Genomic DNA, 25,292 nt, shown 5'->3' on the forward strand with positions numbered 1-25,292 from the left:
TTTGGCAGAAATTCAGGTCTGATCTTTAAGGCCTGGAGAATAGAAAACCTTATGATAAGGCACACAGGTGGTTTTAATGAGTGCATGACAAATGGAGCTTTTTACCAGCAGCTAAATCTCAAAAGGAAACTGGACTTCTTGACCCAAGGGGGCAGTTTTCATGGAGACTGCAACTGGAGAGGGAAGGGTTATCTCCTCACTCCCCACATGCTGTAGTCTCTCCATGAATATTACTACCACTCCACATCCAGAGCCTCGTGTGGCGCAGAGCGGTAAGTGGCAGTTACTACAGCTGAAACTCTCCCCACGGCCTGAGTTCGATCCCAGCGGAAGCTGGTTTCAGGCAGCCGGCTCAGGTTGACTCAGCCTTCCATCCTTCTGAGGTTGGTAAAATGAGTACCCAGCTAGCTGGGGGAAAGGTAACTGCAACTGGGGAAGGCAGTGGCAAACTACCCTGCTACAAAGTCTGCCAAGAAAACATCAGCGAAAGCAGGTGTCCCGCTAGGAGTCAGCAATGACTCAAGTGCTTGCACGAGAAGTTCCTTTCCTTTCCTTCCACATCCAGTCCAGCAGTTAGGCTTTACAAAACTTCCCATGGGAGCAAATGGGAGGCTTTTTTCAAGCTTAAATGCTGGTCATGTGTTTTGGTATGTGCGTCTGTAACACTGTGTTGTAGACCCCAGTTAGAGAGATTCTCTTTCCCCCTTATTTATGAAGTATTCTGTGTTGTTTTATTTTATTCTGCTATTGCTGTCTATCAAACATATGCTTAAATGATGACTTTCATCTTCAATATAGCTCTCTGGAAGTGAATGCACTCAACAATGTGAGTACCTTACCTGCTGATATAGATGATGGTAAAGTTGGGTTTTTTCATTGTGTAGAATTTTCCCAATGTATATAAAAGTTAAATTCCTGTTGTCTGTTCCAGTTCTTCCTCTGAGGTATTTCACAACTTTTAGACAAAAAACAAACAAAAAACGTTTGGATAAGAATCTTCCTCCTTGGTTATGGACACTGTTCCCTAATTGGCTCTGGTTATATCCTGATTGGTCCCATAAATGTTTGGCTACATCTCCCAAATGGTTAAAAACATTAACAAATCAGGTGCTGAATTATGGCTGCTCTACTACCTCAATACATGTTGAGTGCTGTTTATTTTATTGTTTAAAGTGCTTTTACGCCAGCTGTCGGGTCAATGCTATTCCAGGGCAGCTTACAAACTATCATTAGCTTCATATACTCAGCAAGGTTATTATGTTTCCAAATGATTTCATGTGTCCAAGCCCTCAGTACTTGTCCTTTTACCCAGCCACTTCTAATCCATTCTACCTTGCTGTCCTCTTGGCTCCACCTTCCTCCTTGGTTGGTCAGCAGGGTGGTCATGGTTGTGCGGGCCTGGGCAAAATGCCCTCCAGGAGGGGGCGCTCACACTCCTGGGTGCTCTAGCCTCCCTGGTTTCTCTCCCCCTTGCTCCCCCCCCCGGTGTTTTCTCTTTCACTCCTTGCTCGTTCAAACATCCCCTCACGAGCTCACTCTCGCTGTCTTTTCACTCTCCCTCCTCCTTCCCCTTGTATCTTTATTTCTCACTTTCCCCAGAACCCCCCTTGCTCACTTGCTCTTCTCCCTCTTTTCAACTCCCACAGTGCTTCTGCTCCCCTCTCCAACCCATACTTGCCGCCCCCCGCCCCAGCATGCTCACCATCCCTTACCAGTGCAGCAGCACCATCTCCCTGCCCCAGCTAAACAAGGGTTCTGGTGCACAGCAAAGCAAAGCTGCAGCTGCGCCCAGCATCTGGATTCCCCAGACTGCCTCCAGGCCCACTTTGGAAGGCCCTCTGGAGAAATGAAGATGCCAAGGGCATCTGCGGCTTCACTCCACAGGGTGCTCAGCCTCTTCTGTTCTGAGTTTTTTGTAAAAGCATTGTGGACAGCTGCTGTGATTACTGTTTGGGGGCTCAGATCTGTAAGCCCGGTAGTCTGGCCCTCATGTTGCGTCTGTGATAACGTGGATCTTTGAAACTGTCTTCAAAAGATTTTGGAATTTGAATGACACTCCTTTTCAGATATGGTTAGACTCCCCTGGCTTTCTGTTCTCCAAAGCCCTTCACACCTGTAAGACAGGAAGCAGTGGAGGCTGGTGGATCCAATGTCATTGAGGCAGAGAATCCACTCCGGGTTTCAGTCATAATCACTCAGACTTCACACATTGGAAAGCTCCATTAGAGCTTTGACTGGTTCTGATTGAAACCAGGAGTGGACTCGCCACCCCAGTGACATTGGAGTAACCAGTTTATACTGACAGGCAGTAATTCATCAGGTCACGGAGCTGGAACTAAGCCCAATAGGAGGGGCTGATGAGCCCTTTGAACCAACATTCTGAACTAGGTGTTGTCAGGGGTAACCATGGATGTTGTTTGAAATGGCACAAAGGAAAGTGACGTGTGGCAGTTGGCTTCAGAGACTGGAGAGAAAACGTCCACTCAGCAGCACCGCTGGGGAGGGTTGCTACATTTCAGACCCTATGTGAGTATTACTCAAGAGTTCCTCTCTCTCTCTCTTTTTATCGGTGAGGCATTATAGTTAACCACAACAAACGCTCCTAAAATACACTACTTTTTTTCTTACTCCCCCCTGCTTTTACTTTTTCTTATTTGGCTGCTGTTAGGAGCCACACACTGTGTCATTGTAGCTGGGTCAAAACCGTTAATCATTTTTTGCTAATGTTTTTTCAAATGTTGTTAGCTTTTGTACAAATAGTAGCAAAAAGCTGATTGTGGTGTAAATTCTTCCTTTTCTCACTTCACGTAGGTTTGAAGATGGGACAATTTCTTTCCTTGACATTATTGCACTGAAGCATGGATTTGATTCCTTGGAAAGACTCACAGGTCAGTTTGCTCATCCAAGACTCATGACATTAAGTATTAGCAACAGTATTGTTATTCTGTGTTTTCATAAACAGGGTTTGTTGATCTTCTGGATAAGACCTCTTGATTTACAATCTTGGGTATCTGCGTCTCTATTAAACAAGGCTTTAAAATGTGTGAAGCTTTAAGAAAAAGAAAAGAGAAGTAGTTTAAACTCATATCAACTGTATCAGTGTCCTCCAGTCAGCTGGAAGAGTCAAGCTGACAACTTTTCATCAATCCTTGCACAGTTAAGTTCTTTCTGGTGGTGTTTTTCTGTTTCTGTTGAGTATTTATTTTACCAGGCTTATTTTTTTTCACTAGTATTTAATATTAGGGAAAACATTTTCCACTCACATCTTGCTGTGTGTAATATTAAAACATGTAACCTATTCCTACGCATATTTATTCAGAAGTACTTCAATTGGGTTCAGACAACACATTAACCCATGATGGGATTAAATAAACTACAGTGGTTTATTTAACCCATGATGGCTTAGCATATCATCTGTGGGTTATTTCCCCCAAATAAGATACCCTGGGAACCACAGTCTACAGTAAGGGCTATTTTACCTATATTGGGTTAGAGTATTTTATCTATGGTGGGTTAGATCTGAGCAGGCTGAAGGTCTTTTCTGATGATCAAGGACTGGAGATGAAACCTTTTGTTTGTGGAGAGGAGGCATGGTCTAGGAAAGAAGCTGGCAGTCTGGATGGGGAATCACATACCTGATGAATAGGACTGCAGCTGTACTTTCTGTGACAGAGTGGGCTTGAAAGGCCCACCATTTCCTAACTGTATTGCAATCTCAGATGTTAAAAGTATTTAAAGATCTCTATAGTAGTCTCATAAGCAATTAAGAATGCTATGTTTTTGAGGAGGCTTGAGTCACAGTTTAAGGCTGGAATCTTACACTTAACTGAGAATAAGCGTTATTGAACTCAGTGGGACTTCGTCATAAGGTTGCACTACAGTTATTAGTTTCTTCTATAGGATTTGCTGGTAGTCTAAGCAATTGATGGGAAGCGTGCAGCAAACAGATTTATACTATCTGGGTGTGATACTGGGGACTACATGGCTTTCATTACGTAAGTAGTTAAAGGAACACCTCTCCTTATATATCCCAACTGATGCTCCAACGTCTGTTGGGGAGGCCTTGGTGGTGTCACTGATCAACATATCAAGCCCCAGAGATGGTGGCACAGAACAGGGCCTTCTTGTGGTTGCCTCTAGCTTATGGAACTCCTTCCCAATAGAAATCTGGTTGTCCCCCATGTCGGCTACCATTTGGCATCCCCTTAAAACATTTCTATTTTACTAGGCTTAGTGATGCTGAGAAAGGGTATGGTGGTGGTTTCTGATTTTTTTAATGATGATTTTGTGGAATGTAATTGGGTTTTTTTAAAATGGTATATGTAAAACTGCATGGTCTTAAGTATTGTGGGTGGGCTCCTGTCAGGAAGGGTGTGCTATAAGAACAATAAATAAATATATCAGAACACATCCTAAACCAGAATAGCTAAACTAATCTCATTATGAGTTTTTTTTTTTAAAAAATATAGTATTGATTTTCCTGCAGAAGAGCTCTGCGCTGCTGCCCTCAAGTGGACAAAACATTGTGACTTGGGCTATATATAAACTGATGTCTTTCACAAGGCTGTAACGTTGCTTTAGCTTTTGTGGTACAAAGGGCCACAAATTCTGCTGAACAGTAGTGACAACTTGGTCTTTGTGATAGGACATAAAAAAGAGCCCTGCTAGAGCCTTCCAGGTGCTTCAAGCAGGGCATGTAGACAAAAACACTCAAGTTGTTTTTTCCTGCCAGCAACCGGTATTCAAAGGTATGCTACCCCTCAACATGGAGGTTCTATGTATCTATTATGGCCAATAATACCCAGTGATACCCATGCAGTGGTGTAGTGGTGAATTTTGCAGTGCATGTTGTCATCATGGCAGCCCCCATGGCCACACCCTATAGTCTTGCCCTATATCTTCATTGCTTCCTGATGTGCAGCTAAAGGCTAATTTGCATGGCCACTAAAACTGGGTCTGAAATATTCCATCCTGTGAAAAGCGGAAATAACAAAATCCTTGATAATGATTTTAACATATCAAGCAAAATTAATGACCTATAGACAGAGGGTGCAGGTGTTAGGTATCTTTAAAAACCAGGAAAAACAGGTATCTAATTTTAGGCACCCCAGGTGTATTGCTCTGGATTCTTAGCAGTTTCTTTGGAATAGAAATCGAAAGCATGTTGAAGAAATTCTTCTGTTCTGGCTGGCCTTTCTGGTGTCTGTTGATCCAGTAACTTTTGGGACATGGTTGTAAGCATGAGGAACTCATTGGTTTGGCTCAATTTAGAACTGCCAGTCTGAATTTGCGGCAAGTAAAGCTGTCATTTATTTCAGTTGCTTCCTGTTGGTCTTGTCTGCAGTTCCAGAAGGTATGTATGCCTAGCAATATAAGGGTGACCAGCTGGGAGAGGCTGGGTTATTTGCTGGCTGGAAATCTTCGTTCTTCAGACAGTGCAAGTTGTTGTAATAGGTTCAAATCCGTGGTCACTAGGCTCTACTAAAAATGAAATAAAATCTAGCTTGGATGTGGGTTTTCTGCCATCTGACAACATGACTTCATTTTTCACTTTTGGGTGAGAGGGCTATTCAGTAAGTGATTGTCCAGCAGCTCCAAGAACACAAGGCATACTATCTATTTCCTGAGAAGTAGCCATATTAGCTTGTTGCAACAAAGCAGCAAAGAGTCCTGTGGCTCCTTAAAGACTAACACAGTGATTATGACTAGGGATGTACAGATTTGGTTAAATCCATCCCATTTCTGTTTCATGAATTGTCAGGCTTCTTACATTCCATTGTCCACTCATTGATAACACTGGGTTTTTTTAGGGATGTATGAGAATTTCATTCCACTTGCACAAGTGTGCATTAGCACATGCACACACACACACAAAATAAAACACCTGTCTGCATACCTGCAGAATCCACGTGACTCAGAAAAGCTGGTCTGCTGTGGAATCTGTGGGTCAGATTCATAGAAATCCGCTCAGCTGAATCCATTGCAGATTTCTCTGGCATCCCTAATTATGGTATAACTTCTTAGTTAGGTGGGCACATTTGGAATTTTGAGTGAGTGTCATGGGTGTTCTCACAAAATGGCTACCATGGGGGTGCTTGCCCAGGCACAAAGTTGCTGACCTGGAGGACATGGCAGGTCACAAAACATTCTTTTCCCAGAAGACAAACTGATGAGATTACACAAAAATTAACTTGCCTAAGAAGCTAAGTACAAGTCTGAGATGGAGTCTGAGCTCCAAAACACAAACCCGCTATCTTGAATCCAAATATAGATGGCGGCTAATTGAGCCTACGCAACAGATTTATTTTCTGGACACTACTGGGCAATTACATAATAGAATATAATGAAGACCTACTGAGCACTACATGTAGTGGTTTAATCCAGACTTAGTCATATTTATGGCAGACCCATTGAAATCAATAGGACAAGTAAGTCATGACTAACTTACTATTCCTCTACTCCAATTTGGAATAGCCAGTTATTAGTTAATTGATCTCCTCTAAGCATGACTAAATCTGGATCCAACCCACTTACATGTTTCTAGCTTCCACCCAGAACTCACTACACAATCTATAGTTTGCAGCCAAGGACTAGGCGGCCCTGCAGCAGGCCCAGATGCCAACTCTGTCCCCACATCTTCTCTGGCAATACTGTTACACAATCTAATAATGTCATCCCCTTCTAGTTATGAGCCTCGTGTGGCGTAGAGTGGTAAAGCAGCAGTTACTGCAGCCGAAACTCTCCCCATGACCTGAGTTTGATCCCAGCAGAAGCTGGTTTCAGGCAGCCGGCTCGGGTTGACTCAGCTTTCCATCCTCCCGAGGTCGGTAAAATGACTACCCAGTTAGCTGTAGGAAAGGTAATAATGGCTGGGGAAGGCAATGGCAAACCACCCTGCTATAAGGCCTGCCAAGAAAATGTCCAGGAGTCAGTAATGACTCAATGCTTGCACAAGAGGTTCCTTTCCTTTTCCTTTCCATCTGGTTATAGTTCCAGGTTTTGCCATGTTGCAGTAAATAGAAAAGGCAGAAATATTAGAAAAGCATATCCCATGGTAAACTGAGGCAGTTTACACCTCAGGGTAATTGAGCCCCTTGACAGTGCTGATGCAGGATCATAGACCGTTTTGCCTTGAGTTAAAAACAATATTATGACCTTTTTGCTTTTGGGTTTAAAGAAGCATTCTAACCAATATAAAGTTTGAAGTACATGTATATGGAGCTAGTGCCCTATGATCTTTTGACTTCCAAGTTTTGTGCCATTTTTAAACAGCTAAAATATAAAGTATATAGCAATTCTGTTTATAAGTGAAATGCTCCAGTATTTTATATAGCAGCCTTTCCCATCCTCAAGATGTGTGCCCTTCAAATACATAGTATGGCAACTCCCGTCACCCACAGCCACTGTCCTGGCTAGGGTAATGGGAAATGTAATCTAACACATCTGTAGGGTACCAGATTGGGGAAGGTGTTACAGAGCATTTTGCTTATATTTGCCATGATTTTGAAGAATCATACTTAAAATTTACTGCTGATCATTATGAAGCACAAGGCTAAGATAGAACATTTCAACAATGTAATGTAGTCTTGCATCATTTGGTTAAAGTCATTTTCTAGGGCATACCCATTCAAACTTTTTCTTCACATGTGATGGGTACAGTAACATAGCAAGGATTATTTCATTTGCAAAATCTATCGTTTCTCAGCTGGCTTGATCCAATCCTTCTGCAGTGCAGAAATGATATGCTAATTCCAGAGGGACCATATTAAAGCAAGAGGAAATCTGCATATTTTGTGAAACACCACTTATTCAGCAGCTCCAGATTAAATGGTGCTAATCATAAACACTAGATATAGTAAATCCTTTTGAAGTCACCATGGGGTTAAGTCAGCTGCTGCTTTACTCTGCCGCAAACTTATGAAATATGTCATAAAGTCTGTTTGACACCTTCTCCTAATTACTGCATATATTGGAATAAGTTGCTTTGCCAGATGATGTATGCAGTTTGAGATCTTAGACTTGCAAAAAAAATTAATAATTTCTACTGAAGGCATATGTCAATTAGAAGCTAACTTTAGTTTACTGGTTAGTAGCTAGTAGCAAGCCAGACAAATAAATTGGAGAAACTATAGGTATCATGTGACAAGTTTACAGGGGCAGGATGGGACTATGGGTGCTGCCTCTCAATGCTGCTGCTGGTGATCGTGGTGCCTATTATGTTTTTAGGATGTTTTAATCATGTAGGAAATCATGTAGAGCCTCGTGTGGCGCAGAGTGGTAAAGCAGCAGTTTCTGCAGCTGAAACCCTCCCCACGGCCTGAGTTCGATCCCAGTGGAAGCTGGTTTCAGGCAGCTGGCTCAGGTCGACTCAGCCCTCCATCCTCCCGAGGTTGGTAAAATGAGTACCCAGTTAGCTGGGGGAAAGGTAATAATGGCCGGGGAAGGCAGCGGCAAACCACCCTGCTATAAGGCCTGCCAAGAAAACGTCAGCGAAAGCTGGCATCCCTCCAAGAGTCAGTAATGACTCAGTGCTTGCACGAGAGGTTCCTTTCCTTCCTAATCATGTATGCTATGTTTTTAATCAGTTTTTAATGTGTTTTATATTTACTGTTGTTCCCCGCCTCAATCTAAGTGGAGAGGTGGGTAATAAATAAATAAATAATAGTAATAATAATAATAGAACAGAGGCATTCTGATACTATGAGTAGAGTTTAAGACTTGGAGTCTGGAGACCCAGGTCAGATCTCTGCTCAGGGTCAAGCTACACATGACAGTGGAATGCCATATAAAATGGGACATGGAAGGCCTCTCCTTTTAGAGAAGGGGTAGGGAACCTGTGGCCTTCCAGATTATTTTGGACCATAACACCCATCAATCCTGACCACTGGCCAGGGCTGATGGGAGTTGGAGACAACAACATCTGGGCTCCAACCTTGTTTTAGAGCAAGAGAGTTATGTGGGTAAGGGGAATTGTTATCTTCCCACATATGCCGCTCACCTCCCTAGAGTAGTTTCTCCAGGCATCTTTCTCCAAGCCATGCTCACTCTCAGTATTGGAGCCCTGTTGGAGAAAAAGTGATGTTGAGAGAGATACAACGAGAAAGTAAGGCACGGGGGGGGAGCTTAGTACTTTTCTCCTCCACATGTTCCCTTTGCTCTAAATCCAGCCCCCCAAACCCTGGCTCCACACCACCACTTTATACATGGTTTGGGCAAATCCTGGTTTGGACAAATAAATTGATCACCGTTGTGTGTACTTTGAGCTTCATCCATGAAGCTCATTGGGCCAGTTACTATCTCTCAGCTTCACACAGCTCAATAGAGTCATGAGGATAAAATGTGGTGAGGAAAACATACATAACTTTCCTGAGATCCTTGGAGAGAGGACTTATTTATAAAAAATAATTATAAGTGGGTTGGTCTCACCTCAACACAGGGGTCTGAGTGAGGTCCTCCTATGGGCAAGACACCAAGCAAAAGCTGGCGACAAGTCCTGGGAGCCTCAAGTATAGCGAGCGGCACATCCAGAAAACCTGTCAGCCATCTGGGCTGGGTGGAGTAGCATCCAGTCACATCTGTTGGGGACAGGACTTCGCACAGCCAGAGAAAGGTTTAAAACTCTGGCCAGTAGTTATGGAGGAAGCAACATCTGGTGAGGCAGAGAGGAGACATGGAAATAGGTGGAAGGACAAGAGAGGTGAGCAGGAAGCTGTGAAGTCACCAAGTACAAGGAAGCAGAAGGAAGAAGCCAGGGTTTGAGATGGATGGAGAAAGAGTGGAGGAGGGTGGGAATCAAAACTGACAGAGCCAGAGTGGAGTGAAGGCTCCACCAGGAAGAAAGGTAACATGACAGGGCCAAAGGCAGGAAGTGCCGCTACCTCCCCTCAAGTTGCCGAGCATCCCAGATCTTTTCCTTCACACCTGCCAGCCAGGTGGGAGGAACAGTAGATCTGGCATCCCCATATTGGAATGCCTACTCACCCCCAGGGGACCTCTTACCTGGAGCTGATTTTACCTAGCAGATGAGATCTACAGAATATCCAAACTATCCAAGGTCAGGGAATCCATAGAAAGGGGTGTGATGCCTCTGTCTTTACTTTGAAGAAGAGGAGGTGGAGATCCTGGGGTGACCTCAATAAATTCATTTTATTTTTGAAAGCAAATCTTCTCAGTTGGTATAGTTTGTGATGGAGTTAATAGAAAGTGGGGGTTGATGTACCAGTCTCTGTAGAAAACATTACAGATGGTAACAGAGTGTAGTTCAGTGCAATGATATTTTTAACTAATTCTTCTATAAAGTAGTTTGTAGAAGGCATATCGCTAAATGCTAAGGCAGCTTTAATTGTTTAGCAAAGCACATCCTTCTGTTTTCCAGTACGTTACTTGCAAAAACTTCTTTCAAGTGTTAAATTTATATCCCACACCTTCAGGATGTCAATGCTGTCAGGGAAGCTTGCAGTTTAAAAACAAAAACAAAATGAACATATGTTTAAAATTATAAAAAGGAAGTTGCTGTTACAAGTTAATGCAGAGATCTATGTGGTTGCCACAAGCTCGTGCATGGCTTTTGGATTTCAGCAAAGATTGAGCATGTGATGCTGTGATGTGTTCACATGGATACGAGTTGTGTTGTATTTTGAAAAGGTTGCCTTAGTGAACAAACTATAATAACTTGTGGACAGTCATTGAACACAAATTAAATTAGAAAACCTGCTAAATTATCGGTTATTAGTGTGTATATCATCTTCATGAGCATAACACATGAGGCTGAATTATAGCAGGATTTGCTGGAGCTGTCACAGGATGTGATTTACTGAAATATGTAGCTATACGATATCACAGTATGAATATATGATCATTCAAATCTCTTGTTTTAAATCAGTATTTCTTGAAAGCAAGATTTCTATCAAACGTCTTTTCTTTTTTTAACTTGAGCAAAACCGATGTAATTTCTAGATTACATCTAGAAACAGCTTGCAACATTAGGAATGAACAAGCCCTTTCTACTTTCTAATTAGTGAGCTTAACTGTGACAATCTGGCAAGAGGTGCTACTCCACCTCCCTTCACCCTGGCTGGGCGATGGGTCTGGTTTGGATGTCCAATGGTAGTGCCCAGAATTGAAGCCACTGGTGTGGGCCACACATGTTGGCTTGCCCAGTGCTAGGCATTTACTGCAGCTGTGGTCAATTGGGGCAGGGGAGGAGGTGGCAGGCCGAGGGTAGCGAGCTATATAAATGGTCCAGTGGGAATTCTCTATCCTCATTGTAATTGAGGAGGAGTTTTGGAGTGGGACAAGACAAACAAGCAATATTACTAGTGGGAGGCAGGCCAGAGATTTATCCCCAACTGGACATCAGCAACTGAGGTGACCAGTGAAGCTTGTCAAATTGACCTGCCAGTCCAATGGCCTTCAGCCCTCTTCAGATGGGGTGCTATTGGCCAGGTAGTCGGTCCACAGTCCAGCGAAGATTTGAGAGATCTGAAAAGCGTGAAGGAACGGGAAGTGGCCAAGAAGGAGCTGGCTCCAGTCTCACCCAAAAGACAACTGGGGATCTCCACGTCCTTCACTAGTGTAACTTTTCTTGCAAGTAGGATGACATCACTCAGAACCTTGAGACACTTACTTGCCTTGATAATACATGACATAATATGGATGAATAAATAATTGGTCTCCAACGTTTTGGGATGATGGGTATGTTCGGAATTTTGAGAATGTGTCATGAGCACTTTCACAAAATGGCTGCTGGGGATGGAGGCTTGCCCATTCACTAAATGGCTTCCATATTGGGTGTGGTAGTCAGAAAATACCTATTTCCTAGATGGCAAACTGATGAGAGTAAAAGAAAAGTAACTTGCCCAAGAACCTCAGTACAAGGTGAAAGTAGGTTTTGAGCTCACACATACACAGGTAAGACACACACACACCAAAATCACTACTACCCAAGCAATACAGGTGTGTAGCACACAAACGCAAATATCTCTAGGAAACCCACATGCACACACAATCACACACAAAACCCTGAAAACAACTACAGAGAGAGAGAGAGACAGAGAGAGAGGCCAATACCACACCAAAACTAAACAACAAGCTAACAAGCACATACACATATACACGCATTACAGGCAAATTAACTTCCAGTACTTCCCCACTAACCTGCCTAGCCTCACCTCTGACACTCCCCACCACTCCCCAGCTTATCTTTTCCTATTTTCTGGTTGGCTAAGCACATTACAAAATGAAGAACTGGGCTGCAGCTGCTTGGCATTTTTATTTTTAAAGAATATCCCTGGGGCCCATGTGGTGCCGAAAGGCGATCTTGGAAATAAAGATGGTGCTGTAGCTGGTACTTCACTTTGCAATGATTGCCTCACAGCTATTTTTTTTTTTTAATTAAAAACTAAACTTGTTCTGGATGGGGTTGCACTCCCCCCGAAGGAGCAGGTTTGTAGCTTGGGGGTTCTCCTAGATCCATCTCTGTCCCTTGAGGCTCAGGTGGCCTGGTGTGCCTTCTACCAACTTCGGTTGGTGGCCCAGCTACACCCCTATCTGGACAGGGATAACCTAGCTTCAGTCATTCATGCCCTGGTAACCTCCAAATTAGATTACTGCAATGTGCTCTATTTGGGGCTGCCTTTGAAGATGGTTTGGAAACTGCAGCTTGTGCAAAATGCAGCGGCCAGATTTATAACCGGAACCAGAAGGTTCAAACATATAAGACCGATTCTGGCCTGCTTGCATTGGCTGCCTATACGTTTTTTGAGCTCAATTCAAGGTGCTGGTTTTAACCTATAAAGCCTTACATAGCTTGGGACTACCATACCTGATGGAACGCCTCTCCCGACATGAACCTACTGTGCTCAACATCTAGGGTCCTCCTCCGAGTGCCTATTCTGAGGGAAGCTTGGAGGATGGCAACAAAGGAGAGGGCCTTCTCAGTGGTGGCCTCCCGACTGTGGAATGATCTCCCCGAGGAGGCTCGCCTGGTGCCAACATTGTTATCTTTTAGGCACCAGGTCAAGACTTTTCTCTTCTCCCAGGCATTTAACTGCATTTAACAGCATATGCTGAGTTTTTAACTGACCCGAGAATAGTTGTTTTAAATGGATATTGTTTTTTTTTAATATACTTTTGGTAGTTTAAAATTTTGAATATCTGTTTTTAATATTCATTGTTTTAACTTTTGTAAACCACCCAGAGAGCTTCGGATATGGGCTGGTATATAAATGTAATAAATAAATAAATAAATAAATAAGAACATAGGTGGTACAGGGAGCCTGGCACTACACTGGGGACCTAGAATTAGTGCATTCCAAAAAGATCTTGTCTCTTTAATTGTATATGTATCAAGGGTGTGTGTGATGTGCCCCTCCCAGTGGATGGTAACATTAAGCTTGAAGAGCTGTTGCATGTAAAGGCAGAATAAATGTAGTGAGGTTCAGGTCTCATAGGCTCAGGATATTTCAGGGGAGAGTGCTGCTTCTCCAGCCCTTACTGTTCCCCTTGGTTGCTTTGTGGAACCTACTTTAGTTGTCCTTACTACTACTTAAAACGCTGTGCACATCTACACAATAAGTTTAGGATATGAAATAAATTTGTAGGTGCCAGTTAAAGGTTGTCATTTAGAATTTCTGTAGACACTTTAAAATAACGGTAACGAAAAGTACCAATTATATAAGGCCCAGGGAGCAAAAAGGAGGAAAGATGAGGCAGATGTGGGGCACATGACAATTAGTTGGATTGAGATTCCCAATTCTGGTTTGAAACCAATTCAGCAATTTAAGTCTCCTCTGAAGCCTCATTTTACAGTTTGAGATTGCCAAAATTCTCCAAACTTGACTTCAAAGCTTGGTTCGGCTTGGTCCTATTCTTGTTTGCAAGCTGTTTTTTGTGGTTGTTTGTTCGAGTGGGGAAAGTGACTAAAGCATGAATGTGTGCATTTTTAAAGTGCGTATTTTCCAATTGTGAATGCAAGTGTAACCCTTGGGTCGGTACCCAGGGCCGGGTTCTATGTCTAGGGGTTGTTTGTTTTTCCCTTAAGGTTAGCTCAGGCTCAAGCCCCCACCCAGGAAACCTGGGACACCAATTTAGAGATGTCTGAGTAGCAACCTCACCCACACACCTGAGGTATAAGTACTGGTATTTATTCAGTTTAACAACAAGCAGCAAAAATAGAACATGGGAAACAACCTTTTGATTAACACATTTCCCTCCCAAGGTCTAGGTAGGCCGATGGAAGCCTGTGTCCTTTAGCCTTATTCACAAGCCCAGGAGACAGTGAATGAATAGGGATCCTCCAGGCATGCAATAAGGTGGATGGTAGGTGGCAGCAACCGGAACAGGGGTGCGCTGCAAAGAGAGCTGATTCAGCAGCATCAGGAACTGGGGTGCGCTGCAAAAGAGAGCTGATTCAGTAGGCCCAAACCAGGAACTGGGGTGCGCTGCAAAAGAGAGCTGATTCAGCAGCATCAGGAACTGGGGTGTGCTGCAAAGAGAACTGATTCAGTAGGCCCAAACCAGGAACTGGGGTGCGCTGCAAAGAGAGCTGATTCAGTAGGCCCAAACCAGGAACTGGGGTGCGCTGCAAAGAGAACTGATTCAGTAGGCCCAAACCAGGAACTGGGGTGCGCTGCAAAAGAGAGCTGATTCAGCAGCATCAGGAACTGGGGTGCGCTGCAAAGAGAACTGATTCAGTAGGCCCAAACCAGGAACTGGGGTGCGCTGCAAAGAGAGCTGATTCAGTAGGCCCAAACCAGGAACTGGGGTGCGCTGCAAAGAGAACTGATTCAGTAGGCCCAAACCAGGAACTGGGGTGCGCTGCAAAGAGAGCTGATTCAGCAGCATCAGGAACTGGGGTGCGCTGCAAAGAGAACTGATTCAGTAGGCCCAAACCAGGAACTGGGGTGCGCTGCAAAAGAGAGCTGATTCAGCAGGCCCAAACCAGGAACCACCTCCAACACTAACCATGTCAAAGTTCAGCTCCTCCTTCTGCAGCAAGAGACTGTTGCATGCACAACACTGTATGCAAATGAGCTCCTTCATGTTAGGGCATGTTTTCCCTGCTCCCCCCCACCGGGTGGTGTGTACTCATTTCTCTACTGCTTTACACAAGTTTGGGAATTTGCTAACGTTTTCTGAGAACATGCGCTCCTATTTGTGTTCGGGGTGGCGAACTGAAACAAAATCCATGTACATCCCTACATAAAAATGCTTTTTTAAAGCCAGCCATACTCCTAGTGAGCCTCCTGGAACTCTCTGTCAAACTTGGTAACTGTTTGATTTATTTTTGCTACCTCATGTGAAATCTTTGATGGAATAAGTGATGCCTTGTGGAGAACATGATTAAGGGAAGCACTGTGTTAAAGAGCAAGTGAAGCCGGTCTCCTGCTGGCCCTGGAAAAGAGCTCAGTAATAGTTATATTTGAGCTTAAATTTTTTTACACAGTGTGTATGATTTAAAGACTAAAGTCCTTACTTATCAGTTCAGGTAATAATACACTCTTTCATCACTCACAAATTATAAGGGTTCAAAAAACCCACTTTGTAGATAATAGATGAAATTAAGGCGGAGTTTCACTCCAAAGTACAGCTCACTCCACCTGGAAGGACCAAACCAGAGATCCTCTCCAACAGCCAGAGGGTTGGTAACGTGCCCAGCTGAAGGAGCAGGGGCTAACAGGGAAGGGGGCAGGCACCTCATCAGATGTAGGTCTTAACTAGGCCGGAGGCCTAGGTGAAGACCGGTAGATTTATTAGGAATAGTTATAGAATGCCAAAAGTCTCTGCAAACTTATCTCTGTCAGAAGTTTCCATGGGACTAGCTTGCTTCCTCCCTGTTGCGGCCTTTAAGCTGCTGCTTCTCTGGGAAATTGGGAGTGTTTTGGAAAGGTGGGGGCCATGGAAACATCACCTTAGTGGGTTGTGCTGTCCCACCCTGTTGGCACATAGGCATGGCTTACAGGTCAGAGGACCCGTCTCTGTCAATTGGCACTGAATAGGCTTTAAAAGCGGGTGCAAAGCTGAAACAGCTTTGCTAGGTTTCATTTCTCGATGCAAGGCCTGAAATCCCTTCTGCTATGGATTCCCTCTCCGCTTGGGACTTTGAAAGCACTCTGCACATGGACGCTTTGCTATTTGCACTTGGATGTCTAAGAACTGTGCCATGAAAAGTACTGTGAGGCTTTTCATAGACTTGCTGTGGATTGTGTGTGTGTGTGTGGCAAGAGAGCTCCCGCCTGAGTTATTCCCTTCCCTGTGATCATGCTTTCCAGGGTCAGCTCAGCATTCAGCAGGCTGGGATTGACTGGTGCGTGATCTTTCTCTCTGCCCGACTCAGGTGGCAGCGCGTTGCCAGTGCTAAGCAGAAAGTATGGGACTCCTGTGCCTGGGTGCTTTACCCTACCCGTGATCTTGTTTTAGCTTTAGCCACATCCCCATGAGTTACAAGCATATGCGGTGTCTGGAGAAGCTCCCTTGGGATGGTTTGCTCAGCCTTTCAAGAATTCCCTTTGTGATTGCCTGAAGCTTGGAGCCTAAAGCTTTATGTGTATATTTATTTATTTATTTATTTATTTATTACATTTCTATACCGCCCAATAGCCGGAGCTCTCTGGGCAGTTCACAAAAATTAAAAACATTCAAAATATAAAACAACAGTATAAAACCATAATATAAAATACAATATAAAAGCTCAACCAGATCAAAACAGCAGCAATGCAAAATTACAAATTTAAAAAACCAAGTTAAAATTTATAGACTGTTAAAATGCTGGGAGAATAAAAAGATCTTCACCTGGCGTCTAAAAGCATATAATGTAGGTGCCAAGCGAACCCCCTTAGGGAGCTCATTCCACAGCCGGGGTGCCACAGCAGAGAAGGCCCTCCTCCTGGTAGCCACCTGCCTCATTTCCTTTGGCAGGGGCTCACGGAGAAGGACCCGTGAGGATGACCTTAGGGTCCGGGCAGGTACATATGGGAGGAGGCGTTCCTTCAGATAGCCTGGCCCCAAGCCGTTTAGGGCTTTAAATGTTAATACCAGCACTTTGAATTGGGCCCGGACCTGGACTGGCAGCCAATGAAGCTGGAAAAGGACTGGCGTGATGTGGTCTCGTCGGCCAGTCCCTGTTAGTAACTGCGCTGCCCTGTTTTGTACCAGTTGAAGTTTCCGGACCGTTTTCAAAGGCAGCTTTAAGTGTATTTTTGGACAGTGTGCAACCATTAAGTCTGTGACCATGAGATTTCCTCAAATAAAAGAAGTTTCACTGATTTGAGTGCCTCATGTCAGTTTGCCAGCACATGTGAATGTCAGAGGGAATGGGCATGCACACGACCCACCTATGACCACATTCCTGGCCCTTGGCCAGCCCAGCCACTCCCCCAATATATGCCTGCTCTTCGGTCTGAGGCAGACTTTAAAAGCCGTGAGGCTGAGCTGCACAATATCAGAGAGCCTACAGATTAATCCATAAACATCTATATCTGTGGCTACCCCCACCCCAAAGATGATGTTGCCATTCTTGTTTGGCAATCCCAATACAATAAATACAGTAGGTGTTTTTTTTTCTTAGAAGGTCCTTGTTAATTCCAGTTCAAAAGTGCTTTCAAGAAGTGGGGTTATTTAATGAACTGAGGATGAATGCAGAACTATATATTCTTGTCAGCTTTTCAATTTGATATCCCATTTTCTGAAGGGAGGCAAGGAAAAAGGAAGTGTGCCCTTGGGAAGCAGAGAAAAGCACATTACAGTTTCATTTCTTCATAGAGGTTTATAATGTGATTACCAAAATGTGAATAGCAACCAAAATAATGTAGCAGTTTATTCCCCATAGGTAGATTTTTCCCCCGTCAAATGTTTTCCAGCAGGAATCTCCAATTATTCATGCCAAGTACTTTCCTGCATTCAAACATAATGTGTTTATGTGACTCAAACCTCAAACACTGAGTGATAAATAGCAGGATTAAATCCTGTTTTAGGAAATGATTGCAGTGGAAACACAATTAAAATGAAACTGGCTGATAAGTTGAAACTAATATTAAAGCTTAGGGAAATGTATAGAAAACTATTGCATCGAGGAGAAAATGTGTAGAGAAAAATTGCATTGAGGACAAAATGTTGTCAAAAAGTGATGGAAAGTAGAACTGAATAGTTTCTGCCCATAATCATCACCAGGGACTTCAAATTTGTGAAACAAGCCACACTTTAGGGATGGGCAAATCTCAATTTCAGTTTCCCTCCATTTCTCAGTTTTTCCACTTTTGAGCTTTTCTCCCATTTCTACATCAGTTTGCAAGTTGCTTTTTTAAAAAAAGTCATGAAAATGTGTGCATTTTATGCAATTCTGTGTAATATATGCACATTTGAAAGCAGGTTCAGATTCAGATTGTTCATTTCGTTCATAGACCAGCACATCAAAAAATACTAAAAATTCAGTATAGAAGGCATTAAAATCAATATAAGCAGGTTTTCCTAATACAATATATTTTTGTAAGTCATGTTCACAATATTCACACTTATGAGTGCACTTTCTCCTAATGCATGCAATTTTGGACACATTTTTAAGTGGGAGAATTGTATCACAAAACTCGGAAAAGTAAGAATACTGAAAGATAATTGCAGTTCACTTCGTGTATTGGTTTGGGAAGTGTGAATTAATGTTCACATTAATATGTGGACCAAATTAATCCTGCCCCCTGTCTCCACACTAGCGTACCAGGAAGGTGCTGTATATTCTCAATTTTCCAACTTGCCTAAAAAGAATTCTGTGATAGGGAAATCACTTATTCTGACTGTGTTGATTCAGTCCAGGTGAGAATTAATTCAAGCCCCCTCTTCTCTCCTTGTTCCCAATGACTGATAAACATTGTTCATCTATTTTTGCCTGGTAAATGGGGTGCCTGGATTCATTCTTCGCCCTGAGATTTTAAACTGTGTAAAAAGTGGTCTGTCTCTTCAGCCGTGGGACCCATTTTGGAAAAAAATAACATCTGTAGTTTTAGGTTGTTGCTCAGTTATCTTCTACATGTAAATGTTTCTCCTTTGGATCCTGGAACACATTTCTTCTAAAAAAGTTATGAATGTGGAGGAAAAAAATATCCACAGGAATTTCTCCTTTGTCTTGACATTTCTAGAATACTAGTTCTCAATCAAACTTGAGATGGGTTTATAACTATTCTGTATAGTTCCTGTTCCCCATCAACTATTCCACTCTATATAATGCAAAACCCTCCTGAGCCAGTCAGTAACACAGCCACTGTTTTGAACTTCAGAAGGCACCAAAGACTTCTAACAGCCACTGCTGAGAGGTCGAATCTGTGGTGGTATCATCATCATCCCCTTTTAATAGCAAATTTAGGAGTTGAGTTTAAACAGGGTTGGAGCCGAAATAGGGCCTTTGAGAAACAAGAGGGAGGTATCAGTAGGGATGTACAAGAATTTGATTTCAGCCCGCAAATCATTCACGCTTGCCCTGTTGAACAAGAATGCATTTTTATTTTTTGGAAAATGAGAGGTGAGGACAGCGGCAGGGAGGGAATTTCAGGCAGGAGAGGTGAGGGTGGCAGCGAAGGGAGGAGAGGAGGGTGGCGGTGATGGGTGAAGGACAGTTCAAGGGAGAGAAGGACGAAACAATCGCCAGAGGCACACTTTGGGGGTTCTGGCGGGCGCCGTGTTGCTAACCCCTGTGCTAGAAGTTTCAAAGGCCTTGCAAAACCATTCACATTAAAAGCACAATTAAAACAAATGCTGAAGTTCAGAAAAAGAGGGCAACATTTTTCTTTCATGTTGTTAGCAGTTTCTTTAAATGGAAGCATCTCTCATGAGCTTAAATGGTTCAATTCATTTTGTATGCAAAGCTTCTTTCAGGGCATTAAAAGCGTCTTCATTTTGAAGATTAGAAATGTTAAAGAAGAATGATAGTTGGAAAGGAAAGTGGGGAGGGAAGAGTGTTTCTTTCCTGCATTATCAATATACACAAGTGCACATAACCAGCATAGGAGATTCAAAAGGTGCTTTTGGTGTCACGTGTGAAAACACTATTTAACAACAATAAAAAGCATTATAAGTATTTAAAGTCCATATGACATAAGAAGATCTATTATGTATAATTCCCTCCCCCATTTCTTTTCTTACTAAAAGCAGCTCCTGAGGCTTGAGTAGGAGGACTGGGCTGTGTTCAACACACACACACACACACACACACACACACACACACACACACACACACACCAGTTGTGTTTTTCCATCCACAGAAAAAGATACAGGTACGCAGAGAAACTCAGGTGTATGTTCCTGCTCCTGAGGGTTGGGTTATGGCAGGGAAGGTTCCTTCTCAGTAGTCTTCCCAAGAACTGTTGTCTCACCTCTGTTTCTACATGTTGCGTCAGGGATTATTGTCTTGTTCTCTGTATTTAAATGGTCAGTGTCTTTTTCTGGGAGTGGGGCAAGGGAGAGCGGGGCATAGTGGTACCTTTTTCGGGCCTCCTATGTCAACGAGTAAACAATTAGCAGCTATTAACTATCAAGAATCCATTCATTCTGATGCAGACCCAAGACTCCCCCAAAGGTGCCTCTCTGCCCCATATATAACTCTAAAGGATGCCTACATATATGGAAGATCCTCCTGATTGTGGGTCATTACCCTTATTTCAACACTGTTGAGTTGTCCTTGAGAAGTTAGTCTTTGGACACGTGAGCATCGATATTTCTTTTTACAATCCAGGAGCAATTCATCCACTTTGGGGTGTGGGGGGAGGGGGGGAGATAAAAATAGAGATGATCTTGCTCTCCGTCAAAAATAGGTAAAATGAGTTTTATATCCTCCCACTTCTACTTCTAACTGGGATTGCTAGTTTGGAGTTTTTAGAAAGCACCATTCATTTTTCAGGTTAGTCTAATCAACCATTTTGTGCCAAAATCTCAATGACTCTTTGAAGTGAATTGCATAAGAGGCTTAATATAACTGAGCTGAAATACTGAACCATTTGCTTTTCATCTAGCATTGCTCTGTGAATAACAAGTTTGGTTTTGAAGTCTTGCTGTGAATCTTTGGTTATCACCCTTCTTGTCAGGTGGTGATGCTGGAACTTTTATGTTTGTAGAAAGCAGTTCTAAATCAGATGCTAGCCAATGAAAGTGTATTTTGTGCGTGTGCTGACTTTTTAATATCTTTTGGAAGTGGTGTGTTTAGAACACAACTTTCAGAATATTTTGTATATATTCCAAAATCCCTTATTTCTTATATGCATTTTGGGCATTTTGAAAAATATTTTTTATTTATTTTGCTAAAAGCAGCTAAATGGCAATCAACAATTATAGGAAGAAACAAGGAGCCCCTTGAATAAACCTACAACCCTTATACAAATGGGGAAAGGAAGAAACCTGGAAAATATTTATGGAAAACGTGTCTCTTTTTGTGATACACTGGCATGATTTTTTTTTTGATAATGTAAATCCATATACCTTGTTCAATGTGCTGTAATCACCTCTAATTATTGTTGTAAAAGGAAATCGTATGTACCAGTTTTTATTTTTCATATTTTTTTTAAAAAGCACCAATGTGTTCAAAACTAGGAATTCAGTAAAGCTGCTTTTGGCATACAGCTTTCAAGAGCTAAGATTTTATGAATGATTAAAACTGAACTCCAAAGTTTAAAGTCCTCTTTTCCCACCTGTTCAGGAGCTGCTACTGGCAGTGAAACTTTGTGTTTCTGCTAATAGGTACAGAGTTGAGCATCTCTATGTGTGCAGAGAGATGACAATCCCTTGCAGATAAACAATCCAGTTACTTTGATTCATCACTGGTTTTGTGTATTGATTGCTTTTTTAATCAGACTACAGTTAGACACAAACTAAATGGCTTCACTTAGGCTAGCTTATACTCCTTCTTTGTGCATCTTTCAAAACTCTTAATGTGGAAATGCTAGTGATTGAGCAAGGACCACAATTCCTTAGATGTTTCTTTACAGCTGAGTCAGAATAAAGATTGTTAACATCCTTGACCATAAGGAAAGGAGTGCAAATTAGCTATTCAACAAAATAAGATGGGGAATTTCCCAAAGCCTTCTGTTCATTAAGATAAAAACTGAAAACATTTCATATGTGGTCTAGGCGTACCATCCTGAATGGGAGGATTAAGCCTTTGCTTTCCATAATATAGGGATGAGGAGGTGGAGAGAGAGAAAGAGACCAAAAAGGAATTACATACTCAATTAGAGCTGGGTTAATATGAAATATGCCTTTCCACCACACACATGAAATTAGAGCTGTTGTGTGCTTTCATTGCATATTTGACTCATTTTTAATTTACCTATCATAGATTAAGTCAAGAATGAGGAAAATGTCTGGCAGGTGTGTGTGTGTGGGGAAACATCAGGTCACAAAAAAGCTTTAGTATGATCTTGTAGCATGCTTCATTTCAAACCCCGGTGGATGGAGGTGGGAACAGCTGTGTATTAATACAGCAAGAAAGATTTAAAATTCTAGGGCAATGCCTTTGAAACATGTGTAGTATTGTCCTTTCGGCGCCTCCTGAAAACATCTTTATTCCAAGAAGCCTTTCTTTAACATGCAGCCTTGGATTTCTGTTTTTGCTTCTTTTTTAAAAAAAATTTAACTGTTTTATTCTGTTTTTATTTTCATTTTACCTTGTACATTTTTGTACATTTTACCTCTGAAATTTTTCAATGGGGAGCGGTATATAAATATTCTAAATAAATAATACATAAATAATAATATTAGGCTGCCTTAATTGGGGTCTGATAAATCTCTCAGTTTCCAGTTCTCATTCTCTGATTTCTAAAGTTTTCTTTTCTAATGCACTCATAGTTGCTTAATATAACATGTTTGCAAACAATTTCCTTAATTCATTTTAAAACTTTATTTTCACTAATATGCACATTTTTGTATGCATTTTTTTTTATTTGGGAACTCCATTGTAAAATTCAGAGAATTGTGAATTTTGAAGGGTAACTGAGTTTCTGTGTACATACTGGTTCAAAAGTGCAAAACTACTGTAGCCAAGGAGGCATGGGGCCTCTCTGATTTGGGAATTTCTTGAGTTATATAAAACTGGATAAAGAAAGATGTTTTGAGTTGTTAGTATTTCTTCAGAACAAAGGCAGATATAGTAGATTTACTTCGAGATATTTATAGTGACACCCATTAAGAGGGTACTATACCAGATGTAGAAATTTACAGATGTACTTCATTTCCAAGGTTTTGTTATATATTTTTTTCATTCTTAGGTTTTAGTTATACGTGGAAGTTACTACAATATGTATGTATTATAATAGCTGTTTTACAAAGGTTCTTATTTGTTGATTAGTTATGTTGGATTTATCAAACAACACAAAAATATTTCTTTATCCAGAGTTATATAAACAGTGAAAATACCGAATCAGCTTGCATCTGAATATGTGAACTGCCTACTCAAAAGAATTGCTTTTCAGATTATGTAAGATGATATTAAAATTCTGTGTCTGGTGACAGCCCTGTGATGGTTCATTTTCATATACAAGTCACCAATTGAACTGAAGAGTCCAACTTTGCCCATAGAACGCATCAGTCTACTGTAAAAAAGAAAAGAAAAAAAGAATACTGGTTTGATTTAAGGAATTGTTTTTATGTTCCAGTGAAAATGGTTCAAACCAAAATTAGTTTTATTTCACTCCCCCCCTTTTTTTTTTTAGGTGGAATGGAGAACATAAAACAACATACATTTGCTTTAGCGCACTACACCTATACAGTTCTCTCTACATTAAAGTATGTTAATGGAGAACCTGTTGTGCACATTTATGGTGATACGGATTTCAGCAGCCCAGATATCCAGGGTCCAATAATTAATTTTAATGTATTGGATGAAAATGGAGAGATAATTGGCTACTCACAGGTACATTTTAATAATTTATCTTTCTTGTCATGCATATTTGTGATAGTTTGTAATATCTGTGCATAATACCATTCTCTTGTTCCAATTCTTTTCTTCTTTCTGAAGGAAACTTGTGTTTTGGCGGCTTATGACTTCTATTGGTTTATAACAAACACCTGTTTATGAGTCTGTTTTTTCTCTTCACCACAAAACCATACATGCTAAGAATATATATTATGTTATATTTATAATAAAACATACAACTGTATTATTTATATAAAACCTCACAAATTCAGCCGCATATTCATGGACCTTGCTAAACCAAAAGTAAGATAAATACATGCAAGTGCATATGCATATATAAATGATAAACTGAAAGGAGCCTTAGGCTCCACTGTGGATATGCAATTCTAAGGCAAAGAACTGTAAACAAATTCACAAAGAGAAAATTATCATTTTGAAGCTAACTAAAATGCACAAACTTCCTCTCTATAAAAACTTCCATACCCATGTATACCAAAAGGTTAACCTAGATATTAATGAGCACTCAAGAGGCTTCCATCCCAGGAACCTTGAAGCTGTGAACAGAAACGGAGAAGGTTTGGATCCCCTTTATGTATGCTTAGACTGTAACCAAAGATGTGGTTAATGAAGCCTTTAGAACTACAGTTGGTTCCTTAGAGGGCACCCACTAAAAAAACCAAAAAAAAAGTTTGGTAGAAAATTATTACAAAGCTTTAAAAGCATTCAAAAGTCAGCAAGACAATCCAAGTTGCATCGGACAACACAACCGTAGTGTCTTACCTCAACAAGCAAGGGGGTGCACGATCTCCCACTCTGTTGGCATTGGCTGTGAAAATTCTGAACTTGTGTGTTGCTCACAATATAATAGTTGTTGCTTGTTCGTGTCGCAGGACTAAGCCACAGACTAGCGGACAGGCTTCATGGGGTTCTAATATTTTGAGAGAGGAAGAAAAATGTCTCCCTATCCACATTCTCCACACCATGCCTGATTTTGTACACCTCTGTTAGGTCTCATCTTAGCCTCCTTTTTTCCAAGCTAAACAATCCCAACCTTCCCTCATGGGGGAGATGCTTAGTTACCCTTTTCTGCACTTTTTCCAGCTCTGTAATATCCTTTTTTAGGTGTGGTGACCAGAACTGTACACAGTATTCTGAGTGTGGTCGCACCATAGATTTGTATAAAAGCAGTACGATACTGGCAGTTTTATTCTCAACTCTATTTCTTATAATGCCTAACATGGAGTTTGCCTTCTCTTCACGCAGTACATAAACTATGGAATTCACTACCGTAGGATGTAGCGTTGGACACAAATATGGATGGCTTTAAAAGGAAATTGGACAAATTCCTGGAGGAGAATGCTATTACTGGCCTCCAGTATTAGAGGCAGTATGTCTATGTACATCG

The 25,292-nt window shown here is 41.7% G+C and overlaps 1 protein-coding gene across 1 annotated transcript in view; it reads left to right on the top strand.

The window, feature by feature from the left end:
• MOCOS (molybdenum cofactor sulfurase) overlaps window positions 1-25,292 on the top strand; it is a 148,021-nt gene that overhangs the window by 67,012 nt on the left and 55,717 nt on the right. Inside the window, exons 5-6 of the mRNA XM_063131242.1 lie at window positions 2,812-2,888; window positions 23,685-23,884. Of these exons, the coding sequence (XP_062987312.1) occupies window positions 2,812-2,888; window positions 23,685-23,884 (277 nt within the window). The remainder of the gene's footprint in view (window positions 1-2,811; window positions 2,889-23,684; window positions 23,885-25,292) is intronic.

The sequence above is a fragment of the Elgaria multicarinata genome, chromosome 1, assembly GCF_023053635.1.
Source record: "Elgaria multicarinata webbii isolate HBS135686 ecotype San Diego chromosome 1, rElgMul1.1.pri, whole genome shotgun sequence".
Lineage (NCBI taxonomy): Eukaryota > Metazoa > Chordata > Lepidosauria > Squamata > Anguidae > Elgaria > Elgaria multicarinata.